The sequence below is a fragment of the Myotis yumanensis genome, unplaced genomic scaffold, assembly GCF_028538775.1.
Source record: "Myotis yumanensis isolate MYYU_CA2020_CCGP unplaced genomic scaffold, mMyoYum1.0.hap1 SCAF_3, whole genome shotgun sequence".
Classification (NCBI taxonomy): domain Eukaryota; kingdom Metazoa; phylum Chordata; class Mammalia; order Chiroptera; family Vespertilionidae; genus Myotis; species Myotis yumanensis.
This window is the reverse complement of record NW_027223754.1, coordinates 13,191,837-13,205,320: the sequence shown is the minus strand read 5'-3', so window position 1 is coordinate 13,205,320 and position 13,484 is coordinate 13,191,837. Positions and strand designations below refer to the sequence as shown.

At 37.7% G+C, this 13,484-nt stretch overlaps 1 protein-coding gene across 2 annotated transcripts in view; it reads right to left on the bottom strand.

Annotated features, from left to right (window-relative positions):
- The window catches only part of MSR1 (macrophage scavenger receptor 1), a 77,139-nt gene extending 64,689 nt beyond the window's left edge, over positions 1–12,450 (bottom strand). For both annotated transcript variants that reach the window (XM_070408296.1, XM_070408297.1), the window contains exons 1-2: positions 12,366–12,450; positions 1,539–1,643 (exon numbers count right to left, since the gene is read on the bottom strand). In XM_070408296.1, coding sequence (XP_070264397.1) covers positions 1,539–1,641 — 103 coding nt within the window. In that variant the 5' untranslated portion in view covers positions 1,642–1,643; positions 12,366–12,450. The remainder of the gene's footprint in view (positions 1–1,538; positions 1,644–12,365) is intronic.
- Between the last annotated feature and the right edge of the window lie 1,034 nt (positions 12,451–13,484).

Below are 13,484 nucleotides of genomic sequence, written 5' to 3'. Positions count from 1 at the left end.
ATCTATTGTTAACACAGCATATAAGATCCATCATGTCTTGCAGTTGTGGTCTGTATTTCAGGTTTTTCTATGTATGAATTTATATAAGGTCCTATAACTTTGCATTTGCTGCTTCCTTTAACTGAAATATCTCTATGGCTCCTTCCCCACCTACCTCAACTCCTGATAAATGCTTTAGGATTAGCAGAATTAAAGCACCTCTGTCCTCACACCTTAAATGGACCTCTCCAAATACAGTCAAATACTGCTTCTTTTGAAGTCTTCTAGTACCCTGTACAAACATCTGTTTCAGCACTGTTATGTTCAGAATTGTGTTTCTCAAAAAGATATTGTTGAGAACGAATGTGAACTTATTTGGAAATAGGGTGTTTGTAGATATGATCAAGTTAAAGTGAGGCCATACTGCATTAGGGTGAGGCCTAATCCACTGATTAATGTCTTTAGGATAAGAGGACATGGAGACCCCAGGGGAGAAGACCACATGTAGATGGAGGCAGAGATTGCAGTGATGAAGTTACAAACAAAGGGGCGGTGCTAAAGATAACCCGGAGCCACTAGAACAGCGGTTCTCAACCTGTGGGTCACGACCCCTTTGGGGGTCGAACGACCCCTTCACAGGGGTCGCCTAAGACCATCGGAAAAAACATATATAATTACATATTGTTTCTGTGATTAATCACTATGCTTTAATTATGTTCAATTTGTAACAATGAAAATACATCCTGCATATCAGATATTTACACTATGATTCATAACAGTAGCAAAATTTCAGTTATGAAGTAGCAACGAAAATAATTTTATGGTTGGGGGTCACCACAACATGAGGAACTGTATTAAAGGGTCGCGGCATTAGGAAGCTTGAGAACCGCTGCACTAGAAGCTAGAAAGAGGCAAGAAAGTATTGTGAGCCTCAAGCCTTTAAAGGGCTATGGCCTTGCGGAGACCTTGACTTAGACTTTTGGCCTTTGGAGGTGTCAGAGAATAAATGTCTTGTTGTTTTAAGGCACCTACTTTGTGGTAACTTGTTACAGCAGCCACAAGAAACTGATACAAGTACCAACCACCTATGAGTTTCTTTTTTAATTTATCTTTATTGTTGAAAGTTATACAGATGTACCCTTTTTCTTCCCATTGACCCTTCTAGCTCATCCCCTCCCTGCACCCCAGGCCTTCACCACCCTATTGTCTGTGTCCATTGGTTATGCATATATGCATATAAATTCTTTGGTTAATCTCTTCTCACCCACCCACCTTCCCTCATGGTGCTACAATCATAGACCTCTCCAGGACCTAGTCCAGTGGCTGAGAAATCAGATAACTCCATCAATCTTGTGGATTAACTTAATCTATTATAATGTTTCCTTACTTCAATTTAAATTTATTTTGTATTCTCTCTCAAGACAGGGGGAGACCTGTTTATCCAATAAGTCTTATTTTAACATTCATACATATTTAAGATAGGTTACAAGACCAATTTTACATAGTGTCAATAACTCTAAGGACAACCTCCCCGGGCATCCCACCCTTCCTCTACTTACTCAGAGGTAACAAAGCTGTCACTGATCGAGCATCAAACTTCACAGATTCTGAACAGCTGTCCGTGTCCTCCTCTTGATCGGGAAAGCTATCCCACTGTGCCATACCTCGGTCAAACAGATGGAAAAACATTAGTTACATACAAAATGGTTAGGACCCTTTGGCAAAATGTTTCCAACTGAATTTTAGAATTAAAATTCAATTTAAGCAAGAAAATATAATTAACTAAATTTACATATCTACCATATATATCAGTATATTATTCCTATCCATAAGTTTTAATTGTAACAGTAAGATAGGCTTACTCAGGACCTACTCATATATCTTTCTACGCACACATGTACATCTGTGTTTGTAGGTGTGTGAGAGGTAGCTTTTCTTTTTTAGCTAAAACAATATTTTTCTAAGTGATAGAAAACAGTTGTTTAGCTGAAAAGAACAACAACAAATATAAAACCCCTTAGAAAAAATAATTGTGCAAAATTTGAAGTAAATATTTCCTGTGGTCTTTTATCAGAACTTGATGAGCCAGTTTTTCTTTTGCCAAGGCATCTGTTTATCACTTTGGGCAGAAAAAAAAATCTAATCACTAGATTAGGAATTGCAGAAAAAAATTAGTTTTGTTTTTGTTTTGTTTTTTCTTTTCTTACTTGTATTTATTTACTTATTTTTCAGGACTCCTCATTATATACATTGGCAGCATCATAAATATGTCCTTGTACCTTTTTTTTTAATTATTGATTTCAGAGAGAAGGCAAGGGAGAGGGATAGAGAGATAGAAACATTGATGCCATGACTTTCTGGTTCATGGGCCTACACTTAACCACCGAGCCACACTGGCTGGGCTATCCTTGTACCATTTGAAGTACAATCCATATTCTATGATACAATCTGTGCCTATGTATCTTGAAGATGCTTCAGAATCATTTTAAAGGCTTGATTAAAAACAGATTGATGGGCTTTACCCCCAGAGTTTCCAATGTTTGTGGTGGAGGAGTCAAGAATTTGCAAATCCAACTAATTCTCTCTAGTAATGCTGCAGCTTGCAATCTGAGGATCACTTTTTAAAAACATTTTCCATGAAAATAAATTATACTACTTTTTTTTTGGGAAACACTTCAGTTCATTTGATTGATAAATTTAGAATATAAAGTATTCTTAATAAATATTTATTGAATAAATGATCTGATTTGTGTTTAGTCAGGTTATTAGTCTCATATATTAGTTTTGTTTTTATTTTTTAAACAAGATAGAAGTTTGGAGACAGGGGAACCAAAAAAGTGGGCTTCTGCTGATAGAGAATTTCTTGGTAAATAGGTTTTGACATTAATTCAGATTTTTTTTTCCTATTCTACACTCTTATTCTTTTTATAGCTTCCTTAAACATGAACCAAATGTTAGGGCTGGGTGACTGTGATGCACTATGAAGGCACTGCCAATCACCTGTTCCTAACAAGCATCACTTTCCTCTTGTCAGGCCACCTGGCATCTACCTATGGCTATATCCCATTGTAGCTCTCAAGAGAATGTTACTAACATTTTGGTTGGGACAGTTTTTTTTTTTTTTAAAGGATGGTCGTAGGTGTATTTTAAAGAGGAAAAAATGTAGCAAGTCCAGAAAGATAATACAGTGATCTAATTTTGGCCTCAATAAGTCAAAATGAATGTTATTTTTTATCCATATACTTGCTCAGAATTCCCACATGTATGTTTTCATAAATTTGCAATTTAGAACCTACAGGTCTGTTTTGGTTTAAAGAACTTTTATTGGGAGAAAGAATTCCGTTTTTTTCTCCCTTTCTTTTTAAAGGTGGATCTAGAATACTAGATGCTCCATCATTATATATATATACTAGAGGCCTGGGGAACAAAAATGTGTGCACTCGGGGGGGGGGGGGGGGGAGAACCTCAGCCCAGCCTGTGCCCTCTTGCAGTCTGGGACCCCTCGGGATAACCACCTGCTGGTTAAGGCCTGCGCCCCAGGGCATTGGGCCTAAGCTGGCAATCAGACATCCCTCTGGCAGCCCGGCAGCCCTTGGGGGATGTCCACTTGCCAGCAGGGAGCAGAACTAAGCTGCAGTCAGACATCCTTAGCGCTGCTGAGGAGGCAGGAGAGGCTCCCACAACCACCGTTGTACTGGCAGCCATTAGCCTGGCTTGTGGCTGAGCAGAGCTCCCCCATGTGGGAGCGCACTGACCACTAGAGGGCAGCTCCTGCATTGAGCGTCTGCCCCCTGGTGGTCAATGTGTGTCATAGTGACCAGTCATTCCCAGTCTTTTTGCTGTTAGGGTCAGTTTTCATATTACCCTTTTACTATACAGGATAGAGGCCTGGTGCACAGGTGGGGGCCAGCTGGTTTTCCCTGAAGGGTGTCCCAGATCAGGGTGGGGGTCCCGCTTGGGTGCCTGGCCAGCCTGGATGAGGGACTGATGGCTGTTTTCAGGCTGTCCGCACTCCCTTCAGGGTGGGAGTCTCCACTGGGGTGCCTGGCCAGTCTGGGTAAGGGGCTGATGGCTGTTTTCAGGCTGGCCACTCCCCCTTTAGGGTGGGGTCCCCAATGGGGTGCCTGGCCAGTCTGGGTGAGGGGCTGAGGGCCGTTTTCAGGCTGGCTGGTGACTGAAGCTCCCAGCTTCTCCTTTTTTTCTTTTTAATTCTCGGATTTATTTACCTTCTATAATTGAAACTTTGTTGCTGTCACTGGAGCTGAGAGCTGGCTCCTGCTCGCTCCAGCTCTGAGGCTATGGTGGCTGAAAGCAGGTATCTGGGGTTTGTTTAGCTCAGGGGTCCTCAAACTACGGCCCGCAGGCCACATGCAAATACAAATATTGTATTTGTTCCCATTTTGTTTTTTTACTTCAAAATAAGATATGTGCAGTGTGCATAGGAATTTGTTCATAGTTTTTTTTAAAACTATAGTCTGGCCCTCCAACGGTCTGAGGGACAGTGAACTGGCCCCCTTTTTAAAAAGTTTGAAGACCCCTGGTTTAGCTTCTATAATTGAAACTTTGTTGCTTTCGGAGCTCAGAGCCAGGCTAGAGCAGGGGGGGAACCTTGGCTTCCTCCATCACTGGAGCAAGCAAACCCCCTGCTCGCTTCAGCTGCATGGCTGCCAGCCGCCATCTTAGTTGGGTTAATTTGCATATCTCACAGATTAGCCAATGGGAGGTGTGGCAAAGGTACGGTCAATTGCCATGTTTGTCTTTTAGTAGATAGGATAGTAAGTATTGGGATATTTTTCAATCAATAACTTTAAGATGGAAATACCTATTCCTTCATGTAGGCTAGTCCAACAAATTATTATTGTACCATTACCTCACATACTGTGCAAGTCACTAGACAGCCAAGATCAATGTGTATAGAACATTTTCAAGCACCAAATATCTTATGCACCAATATAAAAGACTAAAATATGTAAATTATCACCAGATAAATTATTATTTATTTTATAAATAAAAATAGCTCTGATCTTATTTCTGATCTAGCTCAGAATCATTTCTTTACATAATATAATTACATAGCTAAGATATGGAAACAGCTTAAGTGCCCATCAGTAGATGAATGGATTAGAAAACTGTGGTACATCTACACGATGGAATACTAATGTGCTGTAAAAAAGAAGGAACTCTTACCATTTGCAACGGCATGGATGGAACTGGAGAGCGTTATGCTATGTGAAATAAGCCAGTCAATGAAGGAAAAATACCACATGATCTCACTCATTCATGGATAATGAAGACCATTATAAACTTATGAACAAAAATAGATACAGAGGCAGAGCTGCCTCGAACAGACTGTCAAACCACAACAGGAAGGCCGGGGAGGGTGTGGGGGCAGGAGGGTATGGGTAAGACATCAACTGAAGGACTTGCATGCATGCATATAAGCATAACCAATGGACATAAGACACTGGGGGGTAGGGGAGGCCAGGGGATTGTCAAGGGCGGGGGGAAAAAGGAGACATGTAATACCCTTTGTAATACTTTAAGCAATAAAACAATTAAAAAATAAAGTTAAAATTTAAAACAATCCTAAAAAAAAAAAAACAATAACAAAAACCAACAATGATATAACAGATAAACAAACTAGATCAAATGAGCTAAGGTATATACATATTAAAAGCATACTGTTGAGTGGAAAAACAAATTGTAGAAGGATATCATCACATGATATCATGGATGTAGGTTTTTTGCAAAGGTAACTTTCTACTGCAGAATAATGTAAAAACATAAAAACATACAAATCATAAACACTAGCTCAATAAATTGTCACAAAGCGACATGTCCTTGAAACTAGCACCCTGATAATAAGATCAAACCTTACCAAGCACCCCAGAAGGCCTCTTTACTGTCTTCACTATATCCCTCCAGAGGTAACAATTATTGTAACCTCTAACCCTATAGATTGGTTCTACCGATTGTTGAAATGTACGTACATGGGATAAAAGTGTGTCCTCATTTAGTGTCTGTCTTCTTTGGTTTCATGTTATGCTTCTGATATGTATAATGTTCCTATTGAAGCATGTAGCTGTGTCTGTCCATTCCCTTTGCTCTGCTGGGTCCCATTGTATGAATCTGCCACGACTCATTTATGCACTCTATGGGTCATCTGCACTTGGGACTTTTTTTAGTTCGGGGCTGTTACAAGCAGTGCCGCTACGATCCATTTTGAACTTTTCTTTTGGGGCATCTGTGCATGCATTTCCTTGGGGTACACTCGCTAGTAGTCACTGGGTCAGAAGTATGCATACTCTCAGTAGAGACTCCCAACCAGTTCTCCAAATTGGTTTTACCAACTTGCTTCCCTAGAATCGTATGAGAACTCCCGTCACCCTGTATCTTATTAACACTTGTTTTTTCAGTCTTTCTAATTTCAGTCATTCTCATGGTTGATGGGAGTGAATTTTAAAACACACACACACATAAGTAGTATATGTCCTGTGGTTATATACATAGTAAAGGTATGAAAACATGAATGGAGAGGATATAAACCAACCTTGGATTACTGATTACCTCAAGGCCTAGTGGAGAACTTGAGGGTGGAAGGATAAAATGGGAGGCTTCAACTATACTTTTAACATTCATTTTTAAACTAGGGAAACAAATATGGCCAAACAAATGTTTTTAGAACTGGGTGGAGGGTACATATGTGTTTTTTCTTTTTCTCCAAATTACTTATGTTCCATACATAGTGTAATTAATACGTTTTAGCTAAGGAAAAGTTCTTAAGGGAAAATATATACCCTCCACAGGGAAGCAAAGAAAATTATAATGCATCTGATTATAAACAATATTCAAAACATGACTCATAGAACAGACATCCCACTTCTGGATATAATCTCAATACATAGAAATGTTTTAAGAAACTGTACTACAAAATAAATAATTATGTGGATCTGATAAAGGATTCAAAGCAAATGTCAACGTTGAGTATCACCATTGATAATTTTTCTGCAGGGGGGCTAATTCACTATGCAGGGGTGGCTACCTCATGAGCATCCATTTAGAAATAAGAAATGTTAGATATATACCTAATCTAGGAGAGATTTCTATTCTACAGAGAGATGGTTATCACACACTTGCTGCATAGGACTGATACCATTATGACATAGTGAGACATCAAGATCAGGAGAAAGAACCAGACAGGTTTTAATTCTGCCCCAGGCACCCCCAGAGTCCTCCGCCACTTCCCTGACGTCAGGATGGTAGGAGAGACCAGGGTTTCTCAACCTCAGCACTGTTGACGTTGGGCTGACTAATTCTTTGCTTCATAGGTCCTTTCATTTCACACTACAACATGACTTTCTTCTTTTTATAAATGAGGAAACTGGGGTTCATAAGGCAGGTAATTTGCCTGAAGGAAGAGAGCTCATACCTGTCCAAGATAGTAGAGCATTCACTTACAGTCCATGCTCTTTCCAGTACATCCCTGAGCAGAGTCTGGCGCCTGCCCTTCAGGAGCACATGGCATGTGAACCTGAGGAAGGAGAGAGCCTGACTGTGGGACTTAGGGACCTGAGGGCTGAGCCACTTGAGAGCCAGGGTCCTCATCAGCTGAGGTTCACAAATAACCAGCAACTGTACACTACACAGCCACCTCTGGCCTCAGGGACAAAGTAGAGGTCTGGGATGGGAAAGGGAGGCTGTTGTCAGGTTAGGATAGCTCATAGGAAAGCCTAGACCCACCCCAGAGCCACCAGCTACCAGAAAAAAAAAATAATATAATTAGCTACAACGGTGTGTTTTCCACATCAATCTAATTTTTATTTTTCCAAGATTTATTGGTGTTGGCATATATCTATTTATATCATCTGTTTATTATAATCATTTATTTCTATTTTTATGTGAGAGACACACAGGGAAAAGTCAAATGTAAAGGTAAATAGAGATGCTGGCCCAGCACAGTCATGTCAACCAGAGGTCAGGGTTTATTCTAGTTCACTCTCATCCACCAGACCCATATCTGATTGCACGGCAACTCCTGACTTCCTCCTCCCTTCCTTCCACTCTATTCCAGCTTTTTTTTTTTTTTTTTTCATTTAAGCTCATTTTTCTTTACCACAGCTAGGCTCCTTGGGTAGTATAAATAGAGTTGGCAATAAAAGGGGAGAATCCAAGAGATACTTAAAAAGAGAAGGAAATTAAGACTTGATGAGCAAGCATCAAAATATAATACTTTAAAAAATACTAGGAGAAAAAAATCAAACAGAAAATAAGTTTCAGGAAAAAATGGAGAACATAATATGGAGAACATAAACTTGAGAACAAACATATTTAATGAGCAATCAAAGGAAGAAGAATCAGCATTAAAGGTAAGGAAGAACTTTTGACACTAGACTAGAAGAAAGCTGGGTCAAGGAATAGGACAAAGTATTCCAAGGCATGCAAGGACATCCATAAGCTGCTTGCTACATGGAATTTGGTATGATAAAGAAAGAAATTCTTGAGAAACCAAGAAACAGTAAATGTGTAAAAATGACAGGCCTTGAGTGTGTAAACCAGAAATCTGGTCATGTTCATGCTCTTCTACTGAGAAGAGATACTGAAGATTGCACCGAGATAGTACATTGAGGTAAGTTTTATTGATTGTGCCAGGTCTCAGTTCTTGTCCTCTTTCTGTATTATTCATCCCCTTGGTGCTCTCACTAGCCTCACTGCTTCAAATACAAACTTAAAGGCTGGTTGATGACTCTAACACCGATGTCTGTTGTACAGAACTCTCCTCTTAACTCCAGACCTCATATGCAATGGTCTAACAGCATCACAACTTGGATTTCCTTATGACCCAAATCTAGGGGTCTTCCTTATCTCATACTCCACATCCAATCTATTGTCACTTTCCCTTCTGCCATCCTGGTTGGAGCTCCATCATCTTTCTCAACTGGTCTCTCTCTCAGCTTCACTCTTACTATTTCCATTTTATATCCTTATTTATTCTCCATTTACCTGTAGAGTGTTCCTTTCACAAAACAAGTCACATCATGTCACTCCACTGCTCAAAACCTGTGAACACCTTCCCATCTCACTCAGCTCCCCATTAAAACCTCACTCTCTTATACAGACTGACATTTCTTGAGCCTCATATGTAAAATTACAACATATCTCTTTTACTTCCTCAAGTCCTTCCTGGCTTAATTTTTGTTTTGGTTTTCAAAAAAATTTTCACTAACTGAAATGAAATACATTTTTTTTATTCATCATGTCTATTGTCTGTCTCCCTTCACCCAAGTTAGATCCATGATTCAGGAGTGTTTATTTCTTTAGTTCAATGACCAGAAAGTTCCTTACATTTGGTAGAGTCCAATTAAGTACACAAATACATTATAAGAAATTTCATAAATTAATGAAAGAATATTTTTTTGCAAGATGACTAGGTTTCATATATAGGGTTATGCCTCAAGCAAAGTTTGTATTTCACTATTGTGAAAATTTTTAGTTTTTCGTTTATATACTAGAAAATGAAAAGGTTTTCTCTGAATCGTGTGTAAATAGGAAACTGAAACAAGATATTTCACCCTCAAAGTTCCCACTTTGCCTCAAACGCATTCATTAGATTTACTAGATTACTTCAGTTCTTTACTGCATTATGATTACAATTTTTAAATAATTTTAAAGAACATACACATATGAAGTTAGCAGCCAGTTAACAATTTACACAATTCAAATGTGCCTTTAAATGTTATTTTCAAGGTTAAGAGAAAAAGTAACTTCACATAGAGTTACAAGTCCAACCAAATGTCAATGCACTGACAAAGGACTGAAATCTTCTGAGTTTGTATTATCTATTAAAAGCGTGTTCTCATGAGAACTGAAACACATCTCTGCAATATCAGCTTTTAGTAAAGTGGGTGAAGAGTTTACAGAAGCTACGACAGGAAATCCATGTGAAAGCATTTCAATGTTAACTTGTTTGGAAACATGCCTTTTACGTTTTTCCTTTTGTTTACTTATAATAAAAACACGATAACAATATTATCGTGGGGGGAAGTTTCCAGCATCCTGTGTCCTAATATAAGAAAAATATACTTTCATACTTTTATATAAAATTTGAGTCTTTTATATAAAATATCCATGTTACTTAGTTGATTCATAATGACATTATCATTTGGTCTTATATATTTCCCTTAAAATCAAATCAATATTTTATATTTCAAATAATTTTTAATTTATAATTATGAGCTACACAATAACTTTTTAAATATATGAATCTTATTTATATAGTCATTTTTTCTATAATGTAATTATTTTTAATTTTCCCCTCCTCCTTTAGGGGACAATATTTACTAATATAGATAATGTAAATATTTGCATATCTGCCGTCTTTTGAAATGTTATTTTAAGATAATTCACTATATGTTAAAACTACCAGTTAGCAGAAAAACTATTTTAAACTTCTTGGTATCTACTGCCTAACTGCTCTTTTTAAAGATCATACAAATTTACAAAGATTACAGTCAAATATGAGTATGACAATATTAAGACAAATTCACCACTAGTCAGCAATAATATTTACTTTAGAATCATTTTGACTTTGATAAGAGTTAATACCTCACCATGGCTGTTATTTGTATTTTTTGTTATTAGTTTGTAAGAGATATTTCCATGTAACTATTTTTCTTCTTGGGTTTTGTTTATTCATATCAATTGCTTATACATCCTCAGGAGATCTTTATATAGATATGAATAAACTCTTTATATGCAATATATATTTTATGCAGACTTACTTCTTTTTTTTCCCTTTATTGAATAAGATATTACAAATGTGTCCTTATCCCCCCAATGTTCCCTCATTCCTATTAAGACTTGTCATCAAACTCTTAAGGTTAACTTTATCCTTAAGATTTGGGGTAAATAATAACTTTGTAACTTTTATTATTAAAAAAAAAACTTTGATTTTGCATAAAAAGTTTAAAAAATGTGTAAAAAATGAAAATAACTAACATATTTGAGAAACCAATAGCTCTACACTTAAGAAATGTGTTCATAGAAGGGATTAAGGTAAGAAATGGACATAACTATATTGTGCCGGGCACGACTGAAGTTCATCCTTGGTAGTGAAGGAAAAATAGCATCATTTTTTTAGTATAAAGTCTAGGATTCGATATTGGTTGTGCAATTTCTGAACTATGTGACCTTTGACAAATATTTTAATTTATTTTATTGAAGTTTCTATATATATGTAAAATATGATTATAATTTTAATTTAAAGATTTATTGTGAGGACTTAAAATAATTTTTGTAAATTGCCTGGTACACAGACAACCATCAAAAAATGAATAGCCTTTATTTTAAAATAACAATTCCTTTTTATCTGTACCTTTTCTATTTTATCCTCACAGCAGCTCCATTAGTTAGAGCAGTATTGTCTCCATTTTACAAGGCTAGAAAGCCAAGACCTAAAAGGTTTGAATAACTAGTTAATGTTGTAGAACTAAGGAGTGAGGAAGCTTAGATTTGTGTGTATTCCAGAAAATCAGCTTTCTAACTATTGCATAAAGCATTTATAATCTCAGTTCTATAACTTTTTTTTTTATCTCAGAACACTAATCCCCATTTTATGCTGTGTAAATCTTACACATTCTTTAAGATGAATCTAAATTCTAACAAATTCATGAACATTTTTTTTAATAGTCCTTTCTCTCTTTGAAGTAATTTTGGCCTCTCCAATATTTCCATAGCAGTTGTCTGTACACTTTCACACTAGTCAAGGTACCCAAATTATATGTTATTATATTATATTATATTAATTATATTATTTTATATTACATTAATCATATTATATTAAGGTGCTCAAGTTAAATAATAAACTTCCTGAAGATAGTAACTGTATTTTATATTTTGAGTGTATATTTCCCTATGGCTAGTCCAGAGAAGTGCATAGATAGATACACAACCAATAGTTCTTACATTATCATGTAAAGCTAATAAAAGATATTAAATTAAAGCCACAAGTATAATGTGAAAATTAAGGAAATGTTTCTAATTAAAAAATTTAATCATATTGTGAATAAAGCCAATATTTTTCAACAAAATATACGGTTATATGCTCAAAATTTCTTACCAGTTTAACCTGCAAAGTATTTAGTATATTTCATGTATATCTCTATGTACACACATATAGTTTCCATTCATGGAACATCTAGCACAAATTTCTATTTTTTATCATTGAAACAACCAAACCAAATTATTAGTGCTACAATAAAAGAACTACTAGAAATGATTAATTTTGTGTATATACATATATATATCTCACACATCCTATACACACACCCAGACATAGAGGAGACACATATAATTAATAGAATTTTGGAAAAACATTAAAATAAACTTACTTTACTGTTTGTCCTAAGGACCGGCTGAACTGATTTATCCACTTCCCACTTTTTACAATTGAAATGTAAAATCTTTATCACATAGTATTTCAGCATCTGATACATGAAGAAGGGAAATGACACACTGAGTGTTGAAAATCTTTCTTAACAATGCATTTCAATCATACTCTCACCAAAGTACAAGTTTGCAAAATCTAAATCTGTCTTCCCATCTAGGACATTACAAAAGAAAAAGAGAAGTAAGATGAAAAAGAAACAGGGGTTATTATAACAAGGAATAGAATATATGGAAGATTAATTCTCCCTTTTTATGATGTGTATGCCTTCTATAAATTCCTATTCTCTATTATCTTCTACTAGAGGTCCAGTGCATGAATTCGTGCATCAGGGGGATCCCTCGGCCTGGCCTGTGGGATTGAGCCGAAACTGGCTCTCTGACATCCCCCAAGGGGTCCCAGATTGCGAGAGGGTGCAGACCAGGTCAAGGGACCCCACTGGTGCACAATCAAGGTGGGAAGGGACACGGGAGGTTGGCCAGCCAGGGTGGGACCGTGGGAGGGCTTCAGGACATGTCCGGCCCATCTCACTCAGTCCCGATTGGCTGGACTCCAGCAGCAAGCTAACCTACCAGTCGGAGCGTCTGCCTCCTGGTGGTCAGTGCACGTTATAGTGACTGGTAGACTGTCTGCTCCCTGGTGGTCAGTGCATGTCATAGTGAGCAGCTCAGTGGCCTTAGTATATCATTAGCATATTATGCTTTGATTGGTTGAACAAATGACTGGATGACCAGACAATTAGCATATTAGGCTTTTATTATATAGGACTAGAGGCCCGGTGCACAAAAATTTGTGCACTGGCGGGGGCGGGGTATCCCTCAGCCCCACTTGTGCCCTCTCATAGTCTGGGACCCCTCGGGAGATAACGACCTGCTGGCTTAGGCCCACTCCCGGGTGGCAGAGGGCAGGCCCAATCCCTAGGTGCCTGCCCCGTAGCCCCTGGTCGGGCTCAGAGCAGGGCTGATTGGGGAGTTGGGACGCCGTCCCCTGTCATGCACAGAGCAGAGCGGATCAGGAGGTTGTGATGCCACCCTCAGTCACGCTCAGGGTAGGGCCGATTGGG